Source organism: Pan paniscus, chromosome 23 (genome assembly GCF_029289425.2).
Source record: "Pan paniscus chromosome 23, NHGRI_mPanPan1-v2.0_pri, whole genome shotgun sequence".
NCBI classification, from domain to species: domain Eukaryota; kingdom Metazoa; phylum Chordata; class Mammalia; order Primates; family Hominidae; genus Pan; species Pan paniscus.
The window spans coordinates 28,464,264-28,491,838 of NC_085927.1; the positions used below are offsets into that span (position 1 = coordinate 28,464,264).

Here is a 27,575-nt window from a genome sequence, read left to right on the forward strand (position 1 = left end):
GGCAGGAGAATCGCTTGAACCCAGGAGGCGGAGTTTGCAGTGAACCGAGACAGCGCAACCGCACTCCAGCCTGGACGGCAGAATGAGACTCCGTCTCAAAAAAAAAAAAAAAAAAAAAAAAAAAAAAAAGCGAGGGCTGGAAGTCTGAAGCAGGTGCGCGGCTGCAACGGCAGCCGCGGGAAGCTCGGGCCGGCAGGGTTTCCCCGCACGCTGGCGCCCGGCTCCCGGCGCGGAGGCCGCTGTAAGTTTCGCTTTCCATTCAGTGGAAAACGAAAACTGGGCGGGGTGCCGCGAGCGCGGGGCCAGACCAAGGCGGGCCCGGAGCGGAACTTCGGCCCCAGCTGGGTCCCCGGCTCAGTCCCGACGTGGAACTCAGCAGCGGAGGCTGGACGCTTGCATGGCGCTTGAGGCAAGTTCGGGGCTCATTTTGGAAGTTTTCTTTCTAGCACAGATATCCAACTCTGCTCCTATGCCAGTCAGATAATTAAGGAATTAAGTAATAATTGTGCTCTGCAAATTATGATAGTGATCTGTATTTACTACGTGCATATATTTTGGGCCAGTGAATTTTTTTCTAAGCTAATATAGTTATTTGGACTTTTGACATGACTTTGTGTTTAATTAAAACAAAAAAAAATTGCAGAAGTGTTGTAAGCTTGTAAAAAAAATTCAAACAATGCAGACAAATGTTCTCGCAGTCTTCCACTCAGTATCATTTTTGTTTGTACCTTATCAGAAATGTTTCTATGTACAAGCCTTTAAAATCATTTCGAACTTGCTTTGTCCACTGAGTATATTATGGACATCTTTTCATGGCAGGACATATAGATGTGTTAATGGCATTAAAAATAAAACAAAAAACTGATTCGGCCGGGCACGGTGGCTCACGCCTGTAATCCCAGCACTTTGGGAGATCGAGGAGGGCGGATCACCTGAGGTCAGGAGTTCCAGACCGACATGGAGAAACCCCGTCTCTACTAAAAATACAAAATTAGCCGGGCGTGGTGGCTCATGCCTGTAATCCCAGCTACTCGGGAGGCTGAGGCAGGAGAATCGCTTGAACGCGAGAGCGGAGGTTGCGGTGAGCCGAGATCGCACCATTGCACTCCAGCCTGGGCGACAGAGCGAAACTGTCTCAAACAAACAAACAAAAAAACCTGATACATGGTATGGGAAGTACCTTGTTTAAACAATGCATGGAGATTTAGGTTGTTTCCAGTTTTTACTGGCACAGATACGGCAATGAATATAATTTTATGTATACATTCATACAAATATATCGGTGGAAAATTCCTAGAAGTGGAATGGCTGGGTCAGTGGGCATTCATATTGAGAAATTGGAAGGTTGTTGTCAAACTCTGCAAATCAGAGTATTTTAGTCTTAACCTCTCTTCTTCACCCCCTTTTCCTTGGAAGAAAGCTAAATTTAGACTTTTAAACACAAAACTCCATTTTGAGACCCCTGAAAATCTGGGTTCAAAGTGTTTGAAAATTAAAGCAGAGGCTTTAATTTGTACTTATTTAGGTATAATTTGTACTTTAAAGTTGTTCCACAAACCAAGGCAAATACTGAAAAGCATTTCATCTGAAGTTTCTTTCTGGTATTGAACAGAGTTGGATGGAGAGTGAATGCAGGTTACCGATGTGTTCGCAGGAACAAAACGCGAGGGAGAGTAACACAGGTGCACGGCTTCATCTTGATTTATCAAAGAACTTGCTTTTGGACTGTTAACAAATGTGTTGCACAGTTCTGACACTTTTACACAATGATGAGCTTACAAAGGGGAAAATGCTTAACATAAACATAGTTTCAAAGAAGGTAAATCTTAGTTTTTCCATATGAGCTGTTTTTTTTTGAGAGAGAGTAGTCCCAAAATTTCCCTATTATGTGGTTTTTCATCCAAAGTGTTGTAATCCGTGTGTTCTAACCCGCATATTACGATTACTCAAGAAATGCAAAATAGGCCGGGCACGGTGGCTCACGCCTGTAATCCCAGCAATTTGGGAGGCCGAGGCAGGTGGATCACGAGGTCAGGAGATCAAGACCATCCTAGCTAACACGGTGCAAACCCGTCTACTAAAAATAAAAAATATTAGCTGGGCGTGGCGGCAGGCGCCTGTAGTCCCAACTACTCGGGAGGCTGAGGCAGGAGAATGGCGTGAACCTGGGAGGCGGAGCTTGCAGTGAGCCAAGATCAAGCCACTGCACTCCAGCCTGGGCGACAGAGGGAGACTCCGTCTCAAAAATAAAAATAAAAATAAAAATAAATGCAAAATAATGTGAACACGTCATCGAGACTGCGGTCTACAATTGTGGTTGCCATGATGGGGTGGGTCGGAAGACACCGAGGCTGCTTGAATCATGTTCCTGGCAGGTTAATTTTGTTCCTTTTAGGGCATCTAAATGTTGGAGTTGGCTTTCCTGGCAGAGAGTCCAGTTGTGAGTGGAGTATTGGGTGGAGGCCCCACCCTCCCCAGGTTTTCTGCAGCTTGTTCCTGGCTCTTCTGGGGCTTCTCTGAGGACCCCGATTGGTCCTGGGGCTACTTTAGTGGTGGGCCTGGGCCAGTTCCTTCCGTTGCTCACCTCTCCCCGAAGCTTAAGGATAACATTTCGGGAAGATCACGAGAGAACGTGAACCAGAAAAAAAAAATTCAGGTAGGGTGGGAGCTAAGTTAGTTTAGTATTTGGGTTTTTTTTGTTTTGTTTTGTTTGAGACAGAGTCTCAAACAAAGACCCCGCGCCTGGCCTGGGGGTCTTTTTTTGAGTCAGCGGTTGAGTTTGAAAATCCCCTTCCTTGGAACCCGCCCAGGCTGTTTTCTCTGGTGGATGCTTATTGCCCCTGCTAACTTCAGCTGCGGTCTCTCTGCTCGCCTTGCCCTCCCCATCCTCCTTAGACCTTTTAAGCTTCACTTTCCTTTCCTTGCTGCCCCGCCTCCCTGTCTCCCCACTGTGATCTACCCTGAAAGGCTGCTGTATTTTGTTTCCCTTTGGGACCGAGCCTGCTCAAATGATCTGCTCCATGAGGTTTTACTGCTATATTCTACTGAAGTATCTGGGAGGTCTTGGCGGAGAAGAGGACAACATCTTGGAAAATGCAGCCTGGAACCTCTCTGCTCTCTTTCATCAGCTTTCCCTCAATGATGAGCTCAAAATCCTCTTTCTTGCTGATGGAATTGTCTGCTGTCATCATTTCAGTTGAGTCCTCCTAGGCTGGGCCTTGTAAGAAGAACAACTGTTTATAACTATTGAAAGTCAATATTTACTAAGAAAAATAGGTTGTTGTTATCTGAGCCATCCAACATGAATTTAAGAATATATTCCAGGCTGGGCACGGTGGCTCATGCCTGTAATCCCAGCACTTTGGGAGGCCGAGATGGGTGGATCACCTGAGGTCAGGAGTTCAAGACCAGCCTGGCCAACATGATGAAACCCCGTCTCTACTAAAAATACAAAAATTAGCCATGCGTGGTGGCACATGCCTGTAGTTCCAGCTATTTGGGACACTAAGGCAGGGGAAGTGCTTGAACTTGGGAGGCAGAGGTTGCAGTGAGCTGAGATTGTACCACTGCACTCCAGCCTGGGTAAAGAGAGTGAAATTCCATCTCAAAAAAAAAAAAAAAAAAAAAGACAGGGTCTTGCCCTGTTGCCCAGGCTGGAGTGCCGTGGCACGATCATAACTCACTGTGGCCTCAAATTCCTGGGCTCAACTGATTCTCCTGCCTCAGTCTCCCAAGTAGCTGGGACCACAAGTACATGCCACCATGCTAGGCTAATTTTATTTTTACTTTTAGAAAATAAAATATTTTTTATTTTATTTAGGCAACATGCTATGTTGCCTAGACTGGTCTTGAACTCCTGGCTTCAAGCTATCCTCTTGCCTCAGCCAACCAAAGTGCTGGGATTGCAGGTGTGAACTGCCATGCCTGGCTTTCTATTCTCTATTTCTAGGAGATAAGCTTTTTGAGCTTTCACATATGAGTGTGAACATGTGGTATTTATCTTTCTGTGCCTAGGTTATTCCACTTAACGTAATGTACTCCAGGCTCATCCGTGTTGATGGGAATTACAGGATTTCATTCTCTTGTAATGGCTGAATAACATCCCATTTTGTGTATATAGTCCACATGTTCTTTATCCATTCCTCTTTTGATAGACACTTAGGTTGATTCCGTATCTCGGGTTTTATGAGCAGTGCTGCAGTAAACATGAGAGTGCAAATATCTCTTCAACATACTGATTCCCTTTCCTTTGGATATATATTCAGCAGTGGCATTACTAGATCATGTGGTATATCTATTTTTAGGTTTTTAAGGAATCTCCATACTGTTTTCCATAATGGCTCTACTAATTTACATTCCCACCAATGATTTGGTTGAGTTTATTCCTCACTCTGAGCAGCATGTTAGCTGGACTTAAACCCCGTCCAGCTTGTCTACATCTGGCCCATCACTTGCCAGTGGGAAAGGCACTTACTTCTTTGTATCTCAGTTTTCTCATCTGTCAAATGGAAATATAACAGTAATTAATTCACATGGCTGTGTAAGGATAAATAAGACAGTACATATAAAAGGCTTTCACCTTTTATAAGAAGTAGTGCTTCGATGTTACCCATTATTATTATTTTATTTCATCTTATTTATTTATTTAGATACAAGGTCTCATTTGTTGCCCAGGCTGGAGTGCAGTGGCACAATCATAGTTCACTGCAGCCTCAAACTCCTGGCCTCAAGTGATCCTCCTCCTTCACCCTTCTCAGTATTTGGGGCCACAGGCGTGCACCACTATGACCATCTAAATTTTTTTGGCATTTTTTTTGTAGAGATGGGGTCTCAGTATGTTACCCGGGCTAGTCTTGAGCTCCTGGGCTCAAGTGATCCTCCCACCTCAGCCTCCCAAACTGCTGGGATTACAGGCCTGAGCCACCATGCCAGGCCTCATCTCTATATCTTTAGGGTTAGTCACTGGCACCTTAATTTGTTCATTTGGTGATGTCATGTTTCTCTGATTGACCTTGATCCTTATGGCTGTGTGTCAATGTCTGTGCATTGACATAGGTACCTAAGCCAGTCTTCATTGCCTGGCTTTGTTTGGGCTCGTCTTTCATCAGGAAACCCATAGGAGATTAGGGAGAGGCTGATTGGTCAGGACCCTAAGCCCATGACTGCTTCAGCTGTTGTAGTGCTAGGGGGTGCTCTAAGCCCAGCATCACTGTGGTTGGAATTCTTTGGCCACTGAGGCTGACACAGCCCTGGGTTATGCCTGAAGGCCATAGCTGCCGAGACTGGCACAGCACTGGGGCACGCCCAAGACCCACAGCTGTGATGGCGTGCTTGCTGCTGCTGAGGTTATTCAGGGCCCAGGGCCACTGTAGTTGTCAGGTAGTGATGTGGGCCAGATCGCCAGTCCCTGTTACTGGGGCTGCGGGTTCTCATCTGGCACTAGGGTGGGGTGAGATCTGCCTGTGGGTACCGGTCTAGTATCAGGGTGATGAGGCTCTGCCCAGTACTGGGTTTTACTGTAGTGAGCCTAGTCCTGGTGACAGGTGACAGTGTGCTGGCAGCCATCACAGCCCTCGCTCGCTCTCGGTGCCTCCTCGGCCTTGGCGCCCACTCTGGCCATGCTTGAGGAGCCCTTCAGCCCACCGCTGCACTGTGGGAGCCCCTTCCTGGGCTGGCCGAGGCTGGAGTGGGCTCCCTTAGCTTGCGGGGAGGTGTGGAGGGAGAGGCAGGGGCGGGAACTGGGGCTGCACGCGGTGCTTGTGGGCCAGCGCGAGTTCCGAGTGGGCGTGGGCTCGGCGGGCCCGCACTCGGAGCAGCCGGCCGGCCTGCAAGCCCCAGGCAGTGAGGGGCTTAGCACTTGGGCCAGCAGCTGCTGTGCTCGATTTCTCGCCGGGCCTTAGCTGCCTCCTGGCAGGGCAGGGCTCAGGACCTGTAGCCCGCCATGCCTGAGCCTCCCCACCTCGCAGCCATGGGCTCCTGTGCAGACCAAGCCTCCCCGACCAGCGCCGCTCCCGGCTCCACGCCGCCGAGTCCCATCGACTGCCCAAGGGCTGAGGAGTGCGGGCGCAGGGCGCGGGACCAGCAGGCAGCTCCACCTGCGGCCCCGGTGTGGGATCCACTGGGTGAAGCCAGCTGGGCTCCTGAGTCTGGTGGGGACTTGGAGAATCTTTATGTCTAGCTAAGGGGTTGTAAATATACCAATCGGCACTCTGTATCTAGCTCAAGGTTTGTAAACACACCAATCAGCACCCTGTGTCTAGCTCAGGGTTTGTGAATGCACCAATCGACCCTCTGAATCTAGCTACTCTGGTGGGGACTTGGAGAACCTTTGTGTCCACACTCTGTATCTAGCTAATCTAGTGGGGACGTGGAGACGTTTTGTGTCTAGCTCAGGGATTGTAAACACATCCATCAGCACCCTGTCAAAATGGGCCAATCAGCTCTCTGTAAAACAGACCAATTGGCTGTCTGTAAAATGGACCAATCAGCAGTATGTGGGTGGGGCCAGATAAGAGAATAAAAGCAGGCTGCCCGAGCCAGTGGTGGCAACCTGGTCAGGTTTCCTTCTATGCTGTGGACGCTTTGTTGTTTCATTCCTTGCAGTAAGTCTTGCTAGTGCTCACTGTTTGGGTCCACACTGCCTTTATGAGCTGTAACACTCACCGCGAAGGTCTGTAGCTTCACTCCTGAAGCCAGCAAGACCACAAACCAACCAGGAGAGATTAACAACTCCAGACGCGCTGCCTTAAGAGCTGTAACACTCACCGTGAAGGTCCGCAGCTTCGCTCCTGAAGCCAGCGACACCACGAACCCACCGGGAGGAACGGACATCTCCAGATGCGCCGTATTAGGAGCTGTAACACTCACCGCGAAGGTCTGCAGCTTCACTCCTGAGCTAGCGAGACCACGAACCCACCAGAAGGAAGAAACTCCGAACACATCCGAACATCAGAAGGAACAAACTGCGGACATGCCCCCTTTAAGAACTGTAACACTCACTGCGAGGGTCCACGGCTTCATTCTTGAAGTCAGTGAGACCAAGCACCCACCAATTCCGGACACACTGGGTTCCAAGGCGAAGTACTCCACTTACCTCTTCTTCCCCCAAGCAAACAGTGTCTCTCTTCACACAGCTGTGCTGGGTTGGGGGAGGGTACACGGGTACCCCTATGGCCACTGAGGCTGAGACAATATTGGGTCACACCCCCAGAATTCATGCCATGAGACCAGCCCAGCACCAGGATGTGCCTAAGGCCTACAGGTAGCTACAGCCTGCCTGCAGCTAAGGTTTATCTGACTGCTGCAGCTGGCCGGCAGTGTTGCGGGCCAGAACACGAGGCTGTTCTGCCAGGGCCGCAGGTCCCCTTGGGTGTTGGGCGGGTTGAGAGGCTTCCCCTGTATGCCAGCCTGGCATCAGGGGCTGAGAGTTCCTGCTTAGTGCTGGCTTTTTACTGAAGTGGGCCTGGTCCTGGGTTGTAAAGCAAAGTCCTATGCGCGCTTCCCTGTCCTTTCCCAAGAGGGCGCTCCCTGTTAGGATTTGGCAGTCGGCTCTGAGGATGAATGGAAACGCCTGGGACCCAGGATGTGTAGCCTAGCTGTCATTTCCATTCTAGAGCTCTATGAGTCAGTCTCCCCAAACATTTATCTCCCTCTAAGACCTGCTCTTTGGCATCAGAACGGATTACATGAATACACATTCCTCCTTCTCTAATTCTTACCTACCCGCATTGTATTTTCACAGAGATTCCATCGTGCCTGGCTCACATAAGCGCTTAACGCGGGCCAGGCAGCTGCGGCCTGGGGGTTTTGGAGTGATCACGAATGAGCAAGGCGTTTGGTCTCCTGAGACAAATCTGTCAGTCCATCCTGGCTGAGTCCTCGCAGTCCCCGGCAGATCTTGAAGAAAAGAAGGAAGAAGACAGCAACATGAAGAGAGAGCAGCCCAGAGAGCGTCCCAGGGCCTGGGACTACCCTCATGGTCATTAAACCCCTCCCGTTTTCCTCTTCTTGACTGCATGTAAATGTTCGGCGCACCTCCTCCGCTCTGAAGCCGCAGAGCTTTGTATTCGACGGCTCATGCTTTCCTGTGCCTGAGTTTCTGCATCTTTTAGATGGGGATACAGCCTGGGCCATAGTGAAACCCTATCTGTAAAAAACAAAAACAAGGTCGGGCGCGGTGGCTCATGCCTGTAATCCCAGCAGTTTGGGAGGCCATGGCAAGTGGATCATGAGGTCGGGAGTTTAAGACCAGCCTGGCCAAAATGGTGAAACCCCATCTCTACTAAAAATACAAAAATTAGCTGGGCGCAGTGGCAGGTGCCTGCAATCCCAGCTACTTAGGTGGCTGAGGCAGGAGAATTGCTGGAACCTGGGCGGCAGAGGTTGCAGTGAGCTGAGATCACGCCACTGCACTCCAGCCTGGGTGACAGAGTGAGACTCTGTCTCAAACAAAAAAACAAACAAACAAACAAATGGGGGTAATAATAGTACCAAGCACATAGGGTTGTTGGGAGGATTAAATGGGGTCATCTGTGGAAACTGCTTTAAGCCAGTGGTGGGATTCTAGAGGCACTTAGCATTAGTTCCCATCTTTACTGCTACCTTTGTATGGGTCTGTCTGGAAGCAATGTGCTCCTGATAGTCTGGGAGTAGAAATCTGTGCTCACCTGTGACCCCAGGTTGTTACTTTCTTACTGTCCTATCTTGTAAGCCAAAGCCCTTTCCCCAAGAATCCTGAGATTAGTGGTACTTCCCTTGTGGGGTCTGCTGAGCCTAAGGTTGGGTTGGAAAAGAGGAGGTTGGTTGCTAGGGGTCAGACGAATGTTATCTTTTGTTTTTCTCATATTCTTATAAGTTCCTTCTGCCTTTCAGCCTCTCAGGGTGACACTGGATTAGGTGAATCTTCCCCAAAGTAACCTTCTGATTTATTTCCTGCCTCCCTGTAGTGGGGACTGGGCAGAGACCTCTCCGCTGGAGTCCGACATAGACATACTGGGGAGTCCCTCTCATCCCTGAGCCCCACAGATGCACATTTGGACTTAGCTCCGTGGAGAACGATTTGAATGAAAGGAAGCCATATTCTCAGTTATGCTTTCTCTAATGTTTTTTTTTCTCTCCCAACAATTGCTCATACTACTCATTTGGCAGTGAGTAATATATACTTTTGGTGACATCTCACTTTTCCTAATGGACTATATTAAAACTTTTCTTGTTATCAAACTTTTTTTTTTGTGTGTGTGTGTGTGAGATGGAGTTTTGCTTTGTCGCCTAGGCTGGAGTGCAGTGGCACGATCTTGGCTCACCGCAACCTCTGCCTGCCAGGTTCAAGCAGTTCTCCTTCCTCAGCCTCCCGAGTAGCTGCGATTACAGGCATGCACCACCACACCCGGCTAATTTTTGTATTTTTAGTAAATATGAGGTTTTACCATGTAGGCCAGGCTGGTATTGAACTCCTGACCTCAGGTGGTCTTCCCACCTCGGCCTCCCAAAGTGCTGGGATTACAGGTGTGAGCCACTGTGCTTGGCCCTTGTGATAGAGCTTTTTAAAGTTTCACGTTTGATATCTTCTCTCCGATTTGTTTGCAAGCTGAGTGAACACTTCGTACTTGAGAGACTTTACAGGACTTCATGTCCTTAGTAGCTTTAAGAAAAACATTAGATTTTTGTCAACTTTTTTTTTTTTTTTTTTGAGACAGAATTCCACTCTTGTTGCCCAGGCTGGAGTGCAGTGGCACGATCTTGGCTCACTGCAACCTCCGCCTCCTGGGTTCAAGCAATTCTCCTGCCTCAGCCTCCCAAGGAGCTGGGACTACAGGCACCTGTCATGACACCTGGCTGATTTTTGGATTTTTTTTTTTTTTTTTTTTTTTGAGATGGAGTCTCGCTCTGTTGCCCAGGCTGGAGTGCAGTGGCGCGATCTTGGCTCACTGCAAGCTCCGCCTCCCGGGTTCACACCATTCTCCTGCCTCAGCCTCCTGAGTAGCTGGGACTACAGGCGCCCACCACCACGCCCGGCTAATTTTTTTTGCATTTTTAGTAGAGATGGGGTTTCACCGTGTTAGCCAGGATGGTCTCGATCTCCTGACCTCGTGATCTGCCCGCCTCGGCCTCCCAAAGTACTGGGATTACAGGCGTGAGCCACCGCACCCGGCTGATTTTTGGATTTTTTTTGTAGAGACATGGTTTTACCATGTTGGCCAGGCTGGTCTCGAACTCCCGACCTCAGGTGATCTGCCCACCTCGGCCTCCCAAAGTACTGGAATTACAGGCATGAGCCACCATGCCCAGCCTTGTCAACTTCTTTACCTAGGCCTTGCCCTCAGCGTTTTTTTCTCTTCCCCTTATAGGCCTGGTTGGTTTACACAATATTGGACAGACCTGCTGCCTTAACTCCTTGATTCAGGTGTTCGTAATGAATGTGGACTTCACCAGGATATTGAAGAGGTAAGACTGTTCTTCAGGCTGATGAGCATTTGTATTATTTCTTTTTCCTTTTTTTGAGACGGAGTCTTGCTCTGTTGCCCAGGCTGGAGTGCAGTGGCATGATCTTGGCTCACTGCAAGTTCTGCCTCCCGGATTCAAGCGATTCTCCTGCTTCAGTCTCCCGAGTAGCTGGGACTAGCCCGCCACCATGCCTGGCTAATTTTTTTTGTATTTTTAGTTGAGACGGGGTTTCACCGTGTTAGCCAGGAAGGTCTCGATCTCCTGACCTCGTGATCCACCCACCTCAGCCTCCCAAAGTGCTGGAATTACAGGCGTGAGCCACTGCACCCGGCCTGTATTATTTCATTTTTAATATATTCAGTTATTCACAGTGACTTGGACTTCTTGAGATCTTCTCTCAAAAGCTGGCAGAGGAAAGATTGGCTTCTGCATATTCTGGCCTACACATTATTTCTAAAACTTCTTAGGTTGGTCTGGGGTGCGACCCAAGTATTGGTACTTTTTTTTTTTTTTTTTTTTTTTGAGATGAAGCCTCACTCTGTCCCCAGGCTGGAGTGCGACGGTGCAATCTCGGCTCACTGGAACCTCCGCCTCCCGGGTTCAAGGGATTCTCCTGCCTCAGCCTCTCAAGTAGCTGGGATTACAGGCGCCCGCCACCACACCTGGCTAATTTTTGTATGTTTAGTAGATACGAGTTTTTACCATGTTGGCCAGGCTGGTCTCAATCTCCTGACCTCAGGTGATCTGCCCGCCTCAGCTTCCCAAAGTTCTGTGATTACAGGCATGAGCCACTGGGCCCGGCCAGGTATTGGTACTTTTTAAAAGCCCTCTTTGGGTGATTTTAAATGCAGCCAGGATTGACAGCCACTGACTTGGTTAAAAGACAGCGTTGGGACTAGACCAAAGTCGGAGAAGGAGTAAGTCAGTGGGGAGTACACACCCCTCCTTCCACCAACACTCACACAATGCACTCTCTCCCTCTGTCTCTCTCTATCACTCCTTTTCTGCCCTGTGCTCTCTCCTTTTTCCCATCCGAAAAATGCCTGTGATTAAATGAATCATTGCCAAACCACACGGACAGCCTTTCATGTTGCCTTTCTTCCCAGGACCTAACCCAGCATGTGCCTCTGCAGTCTGGAGAGCTTTAGGCTGGACATTTTGCTGCTTGCCCGAGATGTGGAGCCAGGACCTCGTGCATCTGCCGTCTGCTCTAGCACGATTGCTGGGCAGGGTGCAGAGGGGCCAAGGCAGCAGTCATGCTGATCCCCCTCTCTAGAGGGTCCCCTGTAGAGCAGATTCACTCACATGGTGCTTCTCAACCTTGACCACACATTGAAATAATCTGAGGAACTGAAAAATTCTGATAACTGCCCGCGCCCCGCCCCCCGGACCCAGAATTCTGGTTTAATTTGTATGGGAGTGGCCTGGATATGAAGATTTAAAATTTCTCCTAGGTGATTCCAGTGTGCACCTAGCTTTTGAGAACTACATGTAAGGAGGTTTCTGGCTGTTCTTGTGTGGCAGGATCACGGTGCCCAGGGGAGCTGACGAGCAGAGGAGAAGCGTCCCTTTCCAGATGCTTCTGCTGCTGGAGAAGATGCAGGACAGCCGGCAGAAAGCAGTGCGGCCCCTGGAGCTGGCCTACTGCCTGCAGAAGTACAACGTGCCCTGTAAGATACCCTCCCACTGGGCTCCTGGCTGCTGATCCAAAGGGGATGGGAAGCTTAGAGAGTGAAGAGAGGAACTAACGGGCAGTGAAGCAACAAGAAGCAAGTTAGGTAGCCTGGACCCCTCAGATTATAGAGACATTTGTGTAAGAGGCACACATCTTTGGAGGTGCAGAATTGATATTATTTATGGACATTTTACTTCCATACCTAACCTTTCTCTGCCTCTCAGTAGAGTAAGTGAAGGCATCTCCTCCAAGCTTATTCCACCACAGTCAGGGAACTACAGGAAAACAGAATAAAGGAATAAAAAAGAGAAAACATGTTCTACAAAATAATTCACAAATAGGTTAGGTTTTTTTTTTAGATAGCTATATTGGGATGTGCATCACATACTGTAAAATTCATCCATTTAAAAACATACAATTCAAAGGTTTGTAGTGTATTCACAGAGTTGTGCCTCCATCATCACAATCTAATTTCATAACATTTTCATCACCCCCAGAAGAAATCCTACACTTACGGGTTTTCCCTTGTGTATAATACATTGCTTTTCTCTTGCTGCTTTCAGAATTCTTTGTCTTTAACTTTTGAAATTGATTATGATGTGTCTTGATGTGGGTTGCTTTAGATCAGTCTTATTGGTGTCCTTTGGGCTTCCTGGATGTGGATTTGTATTTCCTTCCCTGGGTTGGGAAGTTTTCAGTCATTATAGGTATGCATTGCTTACCAACAGGGATACGTTCTGAAAATGCTTCAGAAGGTGAATTTGTCATTGTGTGGACATCATGGAGTGGACTTACACAAACTTAGATGGGACAGCCTACTACACAGCTAGGCTGCATGCTATGGCCACTGTGCTCATGTGGTCTGCCATTGACTGAAATGTTGATCTGCAACTCGTGACTGTTATTTCTTTGGATAAACTTTCTATCTCTTCTCACTCTCCTCCTTCTGGGACTCTGATAATGCCTATTTCGGTCGGCTTGATGTCCCCTAACTCTCTTAAGATATCTTCACTCTTTTTCATTCTTTTTCATTTTTGCTCCTCTGAATGATTTCCAGTGACCTATCTTCTAGTTTGCTAATCCTTTCTTCTGCTTGATTTAGTCTGTTGAGCTTCTCTTTTGAGCTCTTATTTCAGTTATTGTATTCTTCAGCTCTGTTATTTCTTTTAAACTTTTTTCTGTCTCTTTGCTGAAATTCTTACTTTGTTCATGCATTGCTGTCCTAGACATGGTAAGCATCTTCATGATCATTATTCTGAATTGTCTGTAAGGTAAGTCACTTATCTTCATTTCACCAGGGGCATTTTCTGGAGATTTATCTTGTTCTTTTGCTTGGAACATATTTCTCTGTTTCTTCATTGTTCTTGATTCTCTGTTATTTTCTGTACTTTAGTTAAGAAAAATACCTCTCCCAGGCTGGGCGCGGTGGCTCACGCCTGTAATCCCAGCACTTTGGGAGGCCGAGGTGGGCAGATCATGAGGTCAGGCGATGGAGACCATCCTGGCTAACACGGTGAAACCCTGTCTCTACTAAAAATACAAAAAATTAGCTGGGCGTGGTGGCGGGCGCCTGTAGTCCCAGCTACTCGGGAGGCTGAGGAAGGAGAATGGCGTGAACCCGGGAGGCGGAGCTTGCAGTGAGCCGAGATTGCGCCACTGCACTCCAGCCTGGGCCACAGAGCGAGACTCTGTCTCAAAAAAAAAAGAAAAAAAAAAGAAAAAAGAAAAAAAAAATACCTCTCCCAGTCTTGTCCCACGGGCCTTGTATAAGAGATGAACTTACCAATTAGCCCTGCCGGACACTCGGAGCGCCTGTTGACCCTTTGTGTTGTCCAGACTGTCATCTATGTTCTTAGCGGCCCTCAGGAGATTAGAATGTGTCAAGTCCTGTCAGTGCCCTAGACAGGGGAGATAGAAACCAGCCCCTTGAGGTGCAGCTGGAGACGTTGGGGCATTAAATGTGTGTTCCAGTTTATTCTATCCTCAGGGAAAAGCTGGGAGCATGAGTTAATCCGCCACTTGCTCTGCAAAACGCTGGACAGAGGATATGTGGCAAGTGCCTGCACTCATATTGAAACTGCACACTCCTTCATGCATTGTTTTACTCTTTGTCACCCCCAGGGGCCTAGCGAATGCTGGCTGTTCTCTGCTTAGAGACGGACAGGTTAGTTGGAAGCTTGACGCTATCTGTTGAGCAAACCAGTGGGAGCAGCTGTGGAGGTGCTCACCTGCCTGTTCAGGGTCTCAGAGGAGCACTGGTTTCCTGCTCTGTCAGCTCCCAGATGCATAGAAACCCCAGGGCAGCAGCTGCACTGTGCAGACAAACTCCTTCTAGGGAGAAAGTAGGAGCCGGGCCTTTTTGCCTGTTCACGCTGCACTGGGCCTGGGGGGATGTTCTTTGGTCTCTGTGCCCCTGTGGGACTTACAAATACAGAGCCTTGTCAGCTCCCAAAGCTCGGTGGTTGAGGAGCTAGACCTTCATTTGAGAGGGGTAAATGTGTACTCAATGTGTGAAGTTAGAGACCTGATTTTATCGTAGAGCAGGGGGTGGGAGAAGGCATGGGACTTGCCCACAGGCCTGTCCAGACTCCTGGAAATCTATTGTTTACCTGCCTCATTGGCTCCAGGTGCAGGCCACTTATTAATAGAAGCTCATCCCTCGGGCAACAGCTAGGAGAGCCCGCAGACATATCCTTCCAGGGAGAAACTGGAAGCCTGGCATTTCTGCCTGTTTGCTCTGTGCTGAGCACAGCTGCTGGAAGTGCTCACGTGCCCGTTTAAAACTGCCTCTTTGCCCTCTGTGGTCGCAGAGGATTCATAACTGCTGACCCATGTCTGCTCCCAGAGCTAGGTGACCCAGCAGCCAAGCCCTTGAGTGGGAACTGCAAAAGCTGGGGCTGCCTATGTGTGGTCCAAACCCTCCCCTCTCCAGGAGAAAGCTGGGAGTAGGGATTCCTTCCTCACAGTAAGGTACTGTGTCTAGGGTGGGGCTTGTGGTGCGAGTGTGTCTCAGCTTTTCCAACCGGTTGCGATGTGGGTGTTCTCCCCATTGCCCCCTGTGCAGGCCTCTCTCAGCTGGTTTCTGGGTTTCTTTCAGAGGGAGTTGATCTGTGTGTAGATGAGAGTTTTACCATGTGTCCATGGGAGAAGGGGAACACCAGGAGCCTCCTTCTCTACCATCTCGCTTATGTCACCCTCTGTGATTCTTTTTATACATAGTTGAATTTGATTCACTAATATTTTGTTGAGGAATTTTGCATTTATGTTCATGGGAGATACTGGTTTTTAGGTTTTTTTCTTACAATGTCTGTCTGGTTTTGGTGTTAGGATAATGCTGGCCTCAGAGAATGAGTTAGGAAGTGTTCTGTCTGCTTTTGTCTTCTGGAAGAGGTTGTAGGAAATTGGTATAATTTTTCCCATAAATATTTGGTAGAACCCATCGTTCACTAGTGAACCCATCTGGGTGTAACTGAGTACTCCCATTTTCTAAGAGATAGTTATATTAGTTTTCTTATTACTTTCTTTTCACTTCTCCTCTTCCCATCCCTCACCCCTCACCGCGGCCATGTTTCCTGTTTCCTGTTAGCCCTTTAGAAATGCAAATATCACCTTTCGCCTACCCCTCTTCAGACATTCCCTGCTGGGCAAAAGGAAGAATCTGTAAATGGAGTTAGGCTGATGGAGGTTTGATTGAGAACGGGCAAGTTCTTCCAGCTGATCTTTCCTGAGACTTGGCAGTAGATTTGCAGCCCAAAGCATACCCACCAGGGAACTCTCCCTCCCAGGGGGTGGCTTCGAAACTTCCACCCTCTAGGGGTTTGTCTTTCACCCACTAGGAAGGCATGGAGAAAGCATGCCCACTCGGCCACTTTTCTGCCCGGAAAGGCGCCAACGCAGCTGCTGGGAACTTGATAACTGCCCGGTAGAAAACTGCCATTGCTCACTCCCACCACCCCCACAACACACCTTATGAAAATGCCCCTCTCTCCTCCAAAGGAGAAATGGCACATTAAAAGGCAGGATGTGTCTTGCTCCTTGCCCCAGGCTGGCTTCAGAATAAATTCACGTTTGTATATAAAACCTTTTGTATCACATTTTTTTTTTGTATCAGAGTTAGTTGAGCTCTACACGCAGTGAGCAGCTCATCAGCTTTTCGCTGCATAGGTACTGTGTTCAGCTTTCCTTCCGTCCTCAGTCTGGAGAACCTCAATCAACCTAGCTCCAGGTTTATGGATTCTTTCTTTTGCCAGCTCTAATCTGCTATTGACCTCCTCTAGTACATTTTTCATTTCAGTTATGGTTCTCCTCAACTCAAGATTTCTGCTTGGTTCTTCTTTTATAGTTTTTTCTTTATTGATACTTTTTATTTGGTGAGGCAGCATTTTCACACTTTCTTTTACATCTTTTGACATGGTTTTCTTTAGTTCTTTGAACATATTATAACGGCTAAAGTCTTTGTTTAGTAAGGCCAACATCTAGGGCTTCTCAGTGAAAGGTTCTACGATTGCTGTTTTCCTGGGTGGCCATGCTTTTCTGTTTCATTGTAGGTCTTGTCTCTTTTGTTGGAAAATGAACATTTTAGATAATGTAAGGTGGCAACACTGGACATCAGAGATCCCCACAGCAGGGTTTGTTGTTGTTGCTGTTTTATTGTTACTGGGCAGTTCATGATTCTGTATTCGCCTTCATTGCTTTCTTGCATGTGGCCTTGTGGTCAGCCAGAGGGGAGGGATCGGAGCCCTCTCAGGTCTTACTTGGGCATGTGCCTGGCCTTCTAGATCCTCAGGAATGTATCAGTGCTTTTCAAAGTCCCTGTGGACATCTCATTCCCCAGGCTGAGTGCAGTGGTGACATCACAGCTCACTGTAGCCTCAACATCCTGGGCTCCAGTGATCCTCCTGCTTCAGCCTCCCAAGTAGCTCTGACTACAGGCGTGCACCGCTACTCTCAAGTACTTTTTTAAATTTTTTATCGAGATGGAGTCTTGCTATGTTGCCCAGGCTGGTCTCAAACTCCTGAGTTCAAGCGATCCTCCCACCTTGGCCTCCTGAAGTGTTAAGATTATAGGCATGAGCCACTACATCTGGCACTGGAGCTTAAGTATTAAGAGGCGTTCTCAAAAATCAATACCAAACTTACTGTTTGTTTATTGATCACTTCTTCTGTCGTGCCAACTTAGCCTTGCAGTGGGGTGGAGGGCTAGGAAGAGACAAAGTGATCAGTGTTCATGTGTGTCTAAGTACCAGGGCATGAGAAGCGACTCTGAAGACCTCACTAATTGGCTGTTCCTTTTCTCTGTGGCCAGTGTTTGTCCAACATGATGCTGCCCAACTGTACCTCAAACTCTGGAACCTGATTAAGGACCAGATCGCTGATGTGCACTTGGTAAGAACCTAGAACCAGAGCACTCGGAAGCTTAAGATGCTGCTCATTTCACTCATTCAGCTGTTGTTCCCGTAGTGTGTAGAGGAATAAAAGAGTTAATCCCCTGTAATCCCAGCACTTTGGGAGGCTGAGGCAGGCGGATCACGAGGTCAGGAGATCGAGACCATCCTGGCTAACACAGTGAAACCCTGTCTCTACTAAAAATACCAAAAAATTAGCCGGGCGTGGTGGGGGGCGCCTGTAGTCCCAGCTACTCGGGAGGCTGAGGCGGGAGAATGGCGTGAACCCGGGAAGCGGAGCTTGCAGTGAGCCGAGATCGCACCACTGCACTCCAGCCTGGGTGACAGAGCAAGACTCTGTCTCAAAAAAAAGAAAAAAGAAAAAAGAGTTAATCCACATAAAACACTTATCACAGTTTCATAATATTGTTACTGGTATTATTTTGCACCTTTGTGAGGAGCTTCTGTCTCTTGGCTCCACCTTCTGGCAGTTGGCCTGACCTGGCTTATGGTGGTGTTCCCATCTCACCTCTCCGCTCTCCCTCTTGCAGGTGGAGAGACTGCAGGACCTGTATACGATCCGGGTGAAGGACTCCTTGATTTGCGTTGACTGTGCCATGGAGAGTAGCAGAAACAGCAGCATGCTCACCCTCCCACTTTCTCTTTTTGATGTGGACTCAAAGCCCCTGAAGACACTGGTAAGGGGATTCTCTTGGTATTTGCTGCCCCTGTATGTGTTAGTCCATTTTCTGTTGTTATAACTCAATATCTGAGACTAGGTAATTTATTTCTTACAGTTCTGGAGGCTGGGAAGTCAAGGTTGAGGGGCTGCACCTGGCGAGGGCCTGCTTGCTGGTGGGGACTCTCAGAGTCCTGAGGCGAGGCAGTGCAGGGCATCACATGGCGAGGGGGCTGAGCATGCTAATGTGCCGGCTCGAGTCTCTCTTCCTCTTCGTATGAAGCCACCAGTCCCACTCCCAGGATAACCAATTAACCCATTAATCCATGAGTGGATTAATTCATTTATGAGGGCTGTGCCCTCATGATGCAATAACCTCCCCCCCCTTTTTTTTCGGAGACAGAGTCTTCCTCTGTTGCCCAGACTGAAGTGCAGTGGCACAATCTCAGCTCACTGCAACCTCTGCCTCTGGTGTTAAGTGATTCTCCTGCCTCAGCCTCCCAAGTAGCTGGGATTACAGGTGCCCACCACCATGCCCGGCTAATTTCTGTATTTTTAGTAGAGATGGGGTTTCACCATGTTGGCCAGGCTGGTCTGAAACTCCTGACTTCGTGATCCCCCTGCCTCAGCCTCCCTGGGATTACAGGCATGAGCCACCTTGCCCTCCCCAATTATCTCTCAAAGTCCCCACCTTTCCATACAGCCACACTGGGGATTCAGTTTCAACCTGGGTTTTGGGGAGGACAAACCCTCAAACCATCGCACCACACAGCACAGCGTGGCCAATTCCCCCTTGCCTCTTTGATCTATCTCTGGCTTCTGGAAAGTCACTTATTTCATTTTCATGGCACTGGCCAATTTCTCCTTTGTTTTGGCAAAAATGTTTTTCCCTCCTACCTCCACTTCCCTCATACTGCGCCCTTAATAGGAGGCCCCTCCTGTTTTGTTCCTCCAGTCAGTAGGTGCCCTTTGAGATCCTGCCAAGTGGACCACACCAGGCCAGGCATTAAGGGGGATATGAGGAGAACCAGAAGAAAAGCTGAAACCCTCAGCTGCAAAGTGTGGGGAGGCTGTACCTGATACAGTTTGGGTCTGTGTCCCTGCCCAAAAACTCCTGTTCAATTGTAATCCCCAGTGTTGGAGGTAAAGCCTGGTGGAAGGAGATTGGATCATGGGGGAGGGTTTCTCGTGAATGGTTTGGCACCATCCCCCATGGTGCTGTCTTTGTGACAGTGAGTTCTCATGAGATCTGGTTGTTTAAAAGTGTGGAGCCAGGCTGGGTGTGGTAACTCACGCCCATAATCCCAGCACTTTGGGAGGCTGAGGTGGGTGGATCACCTGAGGTCAGGAGTTTGAGACCAGCCTGGCCAACATGGTAAAACCCTGTCTCTACTAAAAACATTAAAAAATTAGCTGGGCGTGGTGGCGCAGCCTGTAGTCCCAGCTACTTAGGAGGCTGAGGCAGGAGAATCGCTTGAACCCGGGAGGTGGAGGTTGCGGTGAGCTGAGATCGCGCCCCTGCACTCCAGCTCCCCACTTGGTCTCTTGCACCTGCTCCTCCCAGGTAAGACACCTGCTCCTGCTTGGCCTTCCGCCATGATTGGGAGCTTCCTGCGGCCTCCCTAGAAGCAGATGCTGCCATGCTTTCCGGTCGGCCTGCAGAACCATGGGCCAATCAAACTTCTTTTCTTATAAATTACCCAGTCTCAGCTATTGTCTCACAGCAGTGTGAGAACAGATGAATATAGTATTCTAGGTGGGAAATACCAACGCTGCTTTTTCCCTGTTCTCTTGGGTGGGACAGGAGGACGCCCTGCACTGCTTCTTCCAGCCCAGGGAGTTATCAAGCAAAAGCAAGTGCTTCTGTGAGAACTGTGGGAAGAAGACCCGTGGGAAACAGGTACTCATTCCCTAAATCAGACTCAGCTGTCCCTCGGTGCATATGGGGGATTTGTTCCAGGACCCCTGCTTTTACCAAAATCCACACACACTCAAGTCACACCCAGTCGGCCCTGTGGAACCCACGTATAGGAAAAGTCAGTCCCTCATCTATGCAGTTGTGCATCTGGGATACTTTATTTTTGATGAGCATTTGGTTGCAGATGTGGAACTCGTGCCTATGGGGGAGGGCAGACTGTATTTATTTACAACAATTTGTGTATAAACGGACCCATACAGTCCAAACCCGTGCTGTTCAGGGGTCATCTGTCCTTCACTAGTCTGGGGTTGCCCCCCGTGGATTTCCTGATAGAATCATCAGAGGCCCCGAGGACACCCCATGGTGGGTGAGAAAGGGAATCTGGGTCTGGCTAGTATCTGGGACGCTGTGGTTCTGATATCTGGAGCCGTGGATGTGGCTTCTCATGTCGCATCACTGAGAGGGAGTGCAGGAGGGGGCCTGAGAGCAGCCGGCAGGGCGTTTCCCTCGGGGCGAGACCAGCTCCCTGGAGCAGACGTGGTGGCTCCCTGGGTCCTGGTACCTGTGCAGAGCCCTGTGCCCTTGTGCCTCTTGTGGGGGGCCACATGGTGGTAGAATAGCCAAGTTTTGCATTATTCTCAGAGGAGCTCAGCAGATTCAGTGAACAGGAGCCTTGAACTCCATGATGTCACCCTGCTCCCCTCTTTTTGGGAAGAACGCGTTGCTAGCCCTGACATTTCTCTGACTCTCTCATTCCAAGTAGACTTCATCTCCAGAGTGATTTTCATTTTTCAGGTCTTGAAGCTGACCCATTTGCCCCAGACCCTGACAATCCACCTCATGCGATTCTCCATCAGGAATTCACAGACGAGAAAGATCTGCCACTCCCTGTACTTCCCCCAGAGCTTGGATTTCAGCCAGGTCCTTCCAATGAAGCGAGAGTCTTGTGATGCTGAGGAGCAGGTGGGATGATCCTGACCTCCTTGCCATCCTGCCTCTCCCCAGATGCCATGTCCTTTCCGTTTTCCCTTCCTTCACCCCCAGTCTGCTAGGAGCCACCTGTTCCTCAGAGACTGTCCCCAGCCTCAAAATCCTTTCTTCTTCCTAAATATTGGATTTGTGTTCATATGCCTCACAGCACTGAGGGACGGAATCCAGAATTTAGTAGGCTCCTTTAGAAATAACGTGGAATACATAGAAATGCATAGGCAAACATGTCGTTGTGGGTTCATAGTACCAACAAAACTTTCTTCCTCAGATGGCCTGTGCCCACTTTGAGGATAATCATAAAGTAGCCAGTTGACTGGACCACATTTAATCAGAGTAAAGTTTAATTCACTTGTCCTGAGATAATAACTTATTGAGAGATTCTGAGAAAAAAAGAGACACAAGGCCAGGTGATGTGGCTCATGCCTGTGATCCCACACCTCAAAAGGCTGAGGCAGGAGGATTGCGTGAGCCCAGGAGTTCGAGACCAGCTTCAGCAACATAATGAGACCCCCATCTCTCTCAAAAAAAAAAAAAAATTAGCTGGGTGTGGTAGCACAAACCTTTAGTCCCAGCTACTTGGGAGGCTGAGTTGGAGGATCACTTGAGCCCAGGAGTTTGAGGCTGCAGTGAGCTATGATCTATCATTGTACTCCAGCCTGGGTGACAACGCAAGACCCAGTCTCTAAAAACAAAACAAGAAAAACTAAAAAAAAAAAAAAAAAAAAAAAAAAAAGACACAAATATCTTTTTTTCCATAGATTTGAAATGCTACATAACAAATTTTGTATTCCTGTATGTATGAGTCTATTTTTAGAGTGTCTCTTCTGTTTTATTGGTCTGTTTGGCTATTTATGCTCTAGAACCATGACATTTAGAAAATTAAGACCTGATAATACGTTACAATAGCTCCTATTATAACATGATTTCTTTCCCTACTTAGGCCGTATACATTTCATAGGATTCTCTTTTTCTTTCCTTCTAGTTCTTTTTATATCTACCTGCAGATTCTGCCCAATGAAGTATATTTAAAATTGTTTTTCACTTAAAAAAGACTTCTTTGGCTGGATGCAGTGGGTCACACCTGTAATCCCAGCTCTTTGGGGGGCCAAGAGGATTGCTGGAGTCCAGGAGTCGAGCCCAGCTGGACAACAAAGCAAGACTCCATCTTTGCAACAACAACAAAAAAGACTTTGTTATGGAACATTACAAATAGATACCAAAGTGTGTAGTGAAGGAAGAGTTAGACAGTGAATCCTTGGCTGTAACAGTTACCAAAACTCATGGCAGGTCTTGCTTTTCCTATAACCCGCCCTCTTGTTTCACCCAACCCTGTACTGGATTTTTTTGAAGCAAATCCCAGACATCATACTATTTCATTTATAAACACTTCATTATGTACCCCTAAAGAATAAGCACTCAAAAGATAATCATCTCCATCTTGCAATTCCTTAATAGCATCAAATATCTGGTCAACGTTCAGACTTCCTGAACCACAGATTCCTGTGTAATCTATGTGGTTTGTTTGACTCTAGATCCAAACAACGCCTACACTTGCATTTGGTTAAGTTTCTTTCTTTTCTTAAGTTCCTTTTAGATTTCCGCTCCTTTTCTTTTCCTTGCAGTTGATTTGGTTGAATATTTTTTTCATATGCCAGCACTGGCTGGTTGATATCTTTTAACATGTTCCTGTAACCCTTTTATTTCTTGTAAACTAATATTTAGATACAGATATTGCCGTGAATTTTGTAAAGTTCTGCACAAAGTCTGCAAATGGAAATAGGGATAATTTCAGCCTCCACTGTGGGTGACTCAGCTTTGCGTGTGCCACCCTTGCCCTCTGTCTCCCCTCCCCCTACAAAAGACTTTTTTGGCTGGGTACGGTGGCTCAGGTTAGGGTCATTCCTGGGCTTGTGGAGAAACAGAACTGTGTTCTGATGATCCCCACCCCTCCCAGGGGAAAGTTCTAATCTTGCCTTGGCTTTGGGGGCCTCTCTCATGACCTCCTGCCTTCCATCTCTTGTGTGCTCTGCCCTGCCAAGCTGCTGAGCCTTCGCAGTTCAGGATCCACACTCAGGAAAGCCCCTCCTGGAGGGTGCCCACTGGCCGTGGGTCGGGACTGTTTTCTAATATTCTAAAGTCCCAGAGTCGGGCCTAGTGTGGGCAGGTATAAATGTGTGAGGCAGTCGTGTTTGTGGTGGTGGGTGAACTGTCTCGTGCCTGTCTCTTTCCAGTCTGGAGGGCAGTATGAGCTTTTTGCTGTGATTGCGCACGTGGGAATGGCAGACTCCGGTCATTACTGTGTCTACATCCGGAATGCTGTGGATGGAAAATGGTTCTGCTTCAATGACTCCAATATTTGCTTGGTAAGAAACATCATCCACAATTGCCTCCTGCCCTGGATTGGCCACCTCTAGCAAATGCTGGGCTCAGGGCTGCGTGGGTCTCTGAGATCAAGACACACTGTGATCCTGCTGTCTGGGTGTGGGGCCTTTGATGAGGGTTCAAGCCTTTTTCGGTCTGAAGTCCCCATGTGGTTTGCACCTCTGTAAGGGTTCAATTCACTTCACTTCTAAGTTTTTGGTGCTCTAGGCTCATGCTCTGCAGCTTCCTGCTTTGTGGGAAATGTCTAGAGAGCAAGGAGAGTTAGAAATATGTAAGTTAGGCCTCTGGGAAAAGCATGACCAAGTTTAAACACAGGGACAAGGGCGCTAAACATACTTCATTGCACAAGACATCCTGCTGCTGTTGCTCCAGGCTCTTGGGAGTTGCTAGGGGTGGGCTTGTCTGGAGGATGAGGGGCACATTATAGTGTCCTGTCCTCTGTGGGTGCTTGTGTCAGCTGGCTGCTTGACCCCATTTGTTTCTGGCTTCCAGGTATCCTGGGAAGACATCCAGTGTACCTATGGAAATCCTAACTACCACTGGTAAGAAACGGATTTGGGTAATTGGAGTCTGATGAGCTCACATAGGGTCCTTGGAGCTGCATGAAACGCCCATGGATTCCCCTGTTACTAACATGCTGATGGCTCACTGTCCGCCTCATCTCCAGCACTCACCCCACCACCCCATGTTTGCCTCACACGTCACACTCCAGGAATATTAAAGTACAGGCAGCTGCCAATCAGCCGTGCCCTCCATCTCCCGTCTGCTGTGCACATGCACTTCCTGGCCGTATTGTCCTCTCCTCATTTACCATCTAGGCCAACTCCCCACTCATGTTTTCATACTCATGGCCTTTTCCTATCCTGTGAAGCCTTTGCTGATTCACCCAGATTTGTAGGGGCTTCTTGTATGGTTTTCTTTTTTTCTTTTTTTTGACAGAGTCTCGCTCTGTTGCTGGGCTGGAGTGTAGTGGCACAATCTTGGCTCACTGCAACCTCCGCCTCCCAGGTTCAAGTGATTCTCCTGCCTCAGCCTCCTGAATAGCTGGGACTACAGGTGTGTGCCACCACGCCCAGCTGATTGTTTTTTGTATTTTTAGTAGAGACGGTGTTTCACGATGTTAGCCAGGATGGTCTCAGTCTCTTGACCTCATGATCCGCCTGCCTCAGCCTCCCAAAGTGCTGGGATTACAGGCATGAGCCACCACACCTGGCCTTCTTATATGCTTTTATTGCATTTGAGCATACCTCTTTTACAGCGAAGGTCTTTTTTTTAATTTAATTTAATTTTTAGAGATGGAGTCTTGCTTTTTTGCCCAGGCTGGAGCACTGTGGTGTGATCATAGCTCACTGCAGCCTTGAACTCTTGGGCACAGGTGATCCTCCCACCTCAGCCTCCTGAATAGCTGGGACTACAGGCATGCAGTCTGCACACCATGCTTGGCATATTTTAAAAAAATGTTTGTAGAGATGAGGTCTCGCTATGTTGCCAGGCTTGTCTCAAACTACTGGGCTCAAGCCATCCATCCATTTCAGCCTGCCAAAGTGCTTGGATTATAGGCATGAACACTGCGCCTGGCCATCACACTGTTTTTTTGTTTGTTTGTTTGTTTGTTTGTTTGTTTTGAGATGGAGTCTTGCTCTGTCACCCAGGCTGGAGTGCAGTAGCAGGATCTCAGCTCATTGCAAGCTCTGCCTCGTGGGTTCACGCCATTCTCCTGCCTCAGCCTCCTGAGTAGCTGGGATTACAGGCACCCGCCACCACGCCTGGCTAATTTTTTGTATTTTTAGTAGAGACGGGGTTTCACTGTGTTAGCCAGGATGGTCTCGATCTCCTGACCTCGTGATCCGCCCACCTCGGCCTCTCAAAGTGCTGGGATTACAGGCATGAGCCAATAAATATTTTTATAATCATTAACTACCGAGGAGAAGCTGGAGAGAAAAAAGGTGGATGAAGTTAAGGCAGAGAGACTTTGTAAGTTTCTTAGCTGAGCTTTTGGAGACTGTATATCAGAGCTGCTATTTGAGGTGATTTTCAGCTACAGAGATAGGCCTGGTCATTTGAAAAATAACGGATTAGGTGAAGCTTGCGTTTGAAATCCTCCTTCTACTTTTCATCTTTCTCTCTTGTTTATTCTGAGCATCCATCTTAGACACCCAATCTTTGTCACTTTGTGGTTGTCATTGATTTCCCTGTTATTGAGATTAGAGGTTGGCAGATTTTCTCTGTAAAGGGCTGGAGAGAAAGTACTTCAGACTTTGTGGTCTGTACAGTGTCTGTTGGAACCACTTAACTCTGCCCTATAGCGCAAAAGCAGCCGTAGACAGTACATGGGCAGATGAGCATGGCTGGGGTCCAGTTACATTTACTTGCAAAAAGAGGGTTGGAGACTGGGTGTGCTCTCACACCTTTAATCCCAGCACTTTGAGAGGCTGAGGCCAGAGGATCACTTTAAGTCAGGAGTTCAAGACCAGCCTGGGCAACAAAGCAAGACTCCATCTCTACAAAAAATTAAAAATTATTATAGCTAGGCATGGTGGTACACACCCGTAGTCCTAGCTACTCAGGAAGCTAAAACTGAGGCAGGAGGGTCAGTTAAGCCCAGGAGCACGAGGCTGTGGTGAGCTATTATTGTGCCAGTGCACTCCAGCCTGGTGACAGAGCAAGAACCGGTCTCATCAAAAAATAAACAAAAGGCTGGGCACGGTGGCTCACGCCTGTAATCCCTGCACTTTGGGAGACTGAGGTGGGCAGATCATGAGGTCAGGAGATTGAGACCATCCTGGCTAACACGGTGAAACCCTGTCTCTACTAAAAATACAAAAAGTTAGCTGGGCGTGGTGGCGGGCGCCTGTAGTCCCAGCTACTCGGGAGGCTGAGGAGGGAGAATCGTTTGAACCTGGGAGGCGGAGGTTGCAGTGAGCCAAGATTGTGCCACTGCACTCTAGCCTGGGCTACAGGGCAAGACACCATTAAAAAAAAAAAAACAGCAACAACCAAACAAAACATAATGCATATTCTCTTATAAATGGGAGCTAAACATGGGGACTCATTGACTTAAAGATGGCAACAACTGGGAACTGCTGGATGGGGAGGGAGGGGAGGGGTGAAAGGCCAACTGTTGGGGATTATGCTCATATCCATGTGACAAACCTGCACATGTGCCCGCTGAATCTAAAATAAAAGTTGAAAGTAGATTTAAAAAAACCCCAAGAGGGCTGGGTTTGGCTTGTGTGTCTATGTAGCTTGTTAACCTCCGCTTTAGATATTAACTAATAGAAACATAGTGCTTATCTTCCCAGGCCACCTATTTTGTTCCTCTCCAAGGTGATGGATAGATGAAGGCCTAATCCAGCCGCCTGGAAGTTTGCTGACGCTTGTCCTGTCACGGATTAATGAAGCATTGTTTTCTGATGAAGATTTCATGCCGCTGTGCTGATGTGTCTTCTCTTCTCTCTAGGCAGGAAACTGCATATCTTCTGGTTTACATGAAGATGGAGTGCTAATGGAAATGCCCAAAACCTTCAGAGATTGACACGCTATCATTTTCCATTTCCGTTCCTGGATCTACGGAGTCTTCTAAGAGATTTTGCAATGAGGAGAAGCATTGTTTTCAAACTATATAACTGAGCCTTATTTATAATTAGGGATATTATCAAAATATGTAACCATGAGGCCCCTCAGGTCCTGATCAGTCAGAATGGATGCTTTCACCAGCAGACCCGGCCATGTGGCTGCTCGGTCCTGGGTGCTCGCTGCTGTGCAAGACATTAGCCCTTTAGTTATGAGCCTGTGGGAACTTCAGGGGTTCCCAGTGGGGAGAGCAGTGGCAGTGGGAGGCATCTAGGGGCCAAAGGTCAGTGGCAGGGGGTATTTCAGTATTATACAACTCCTGTGACCAGACTTGTGTACTGGCTGAATATCAGTGCTGTTTGTAATTTTTCACTTTAAGAACCAACATTAATTCCATATAAATCAAGGGTTTTGTAACTGCTATTCATTTATTCAGCAAATATTTATTGATCATCTCTTCTCCATAAGATAGTGTGATAAACACAATCATGAATAAAGTTATTTTCCACAAAAGGACTTTGCAGTTTTAAC

General features: G+C 48.0%; 1 protein-coding gene across 3 annotated transcripts; it reads left to right on the plus strand.

Moving 5' to 3' along the window:
• The first annotated feature begins 2 nt into the window (after positions 1–2).
• USP18 (ubiquitin specific peptidase 18) lies at positions 3–27,557 on the plus strand. 3 transcript variants are annotated; one of them, XM_055105519.2, is made up of 11 exons: positions 3–409; positions 7,742–7,978; positions 10,347–10,443; positions 11,968–12,113; positions 17,424–17,503; positions 18,054–18,200; positions 19,986–20,081; positions 20,895–21,062; positions 23,321–23,452; positions 23,964–24,013; positions 26,932–27,557. In XM_055105519.2, the coding sequence occupies exons 2-11, from the start codon at positions 7,822–7,824 to the stop codon at positions 26,975–26,977; spliced, it is 1,119 nt and encodes a 372-aa protein (XP_054961494.1). In that variant the 5' UTR covers positions 3–409; positions 7,742–7,821; the 3' UTR covers positions 26,978–27,557. The 3 variants fall into 3 exon arrangements, with proteins under 3 accessions (XP_054961494.1, XP_054961495.1, XP_063459427.1); XM_055105520.2 differs by lacking the exon at positions 20,895–21,062 and having other exon boundaries at positions 44–409; XM_063603357.1 differs by lacking the exon at positions 7,742–7,978 and having other exon boundaries at positions 70–409.
• Positions 27,558–27,575: the final 18 nt, after the last annotated feature.

Bases quoted from the DNA above. Each gene is read 5' to 3' on its own strand.
- USP18 (XM_055105519.2), top strand. From the start codon at position 7,822: ATGAGCAAGGCGTTTGGTCTCCTGAGACAAATCTGTCAGTCCATCCTG. The intron at 7,979-10,346 runs GTCATTAAACCC...TTCCCCTTATAG, and splicing joins GGCCTGGGACTACCCTCATG to GCCTGGTTGGTTTACACAAT. The intron at 24,014-26,931 runs GTAAGAAACGGA...TCTTCTCTCTAG, and splicing joins GGAAATCCTAACTACCACTG to GCAGGAAACTGCATATCTTC.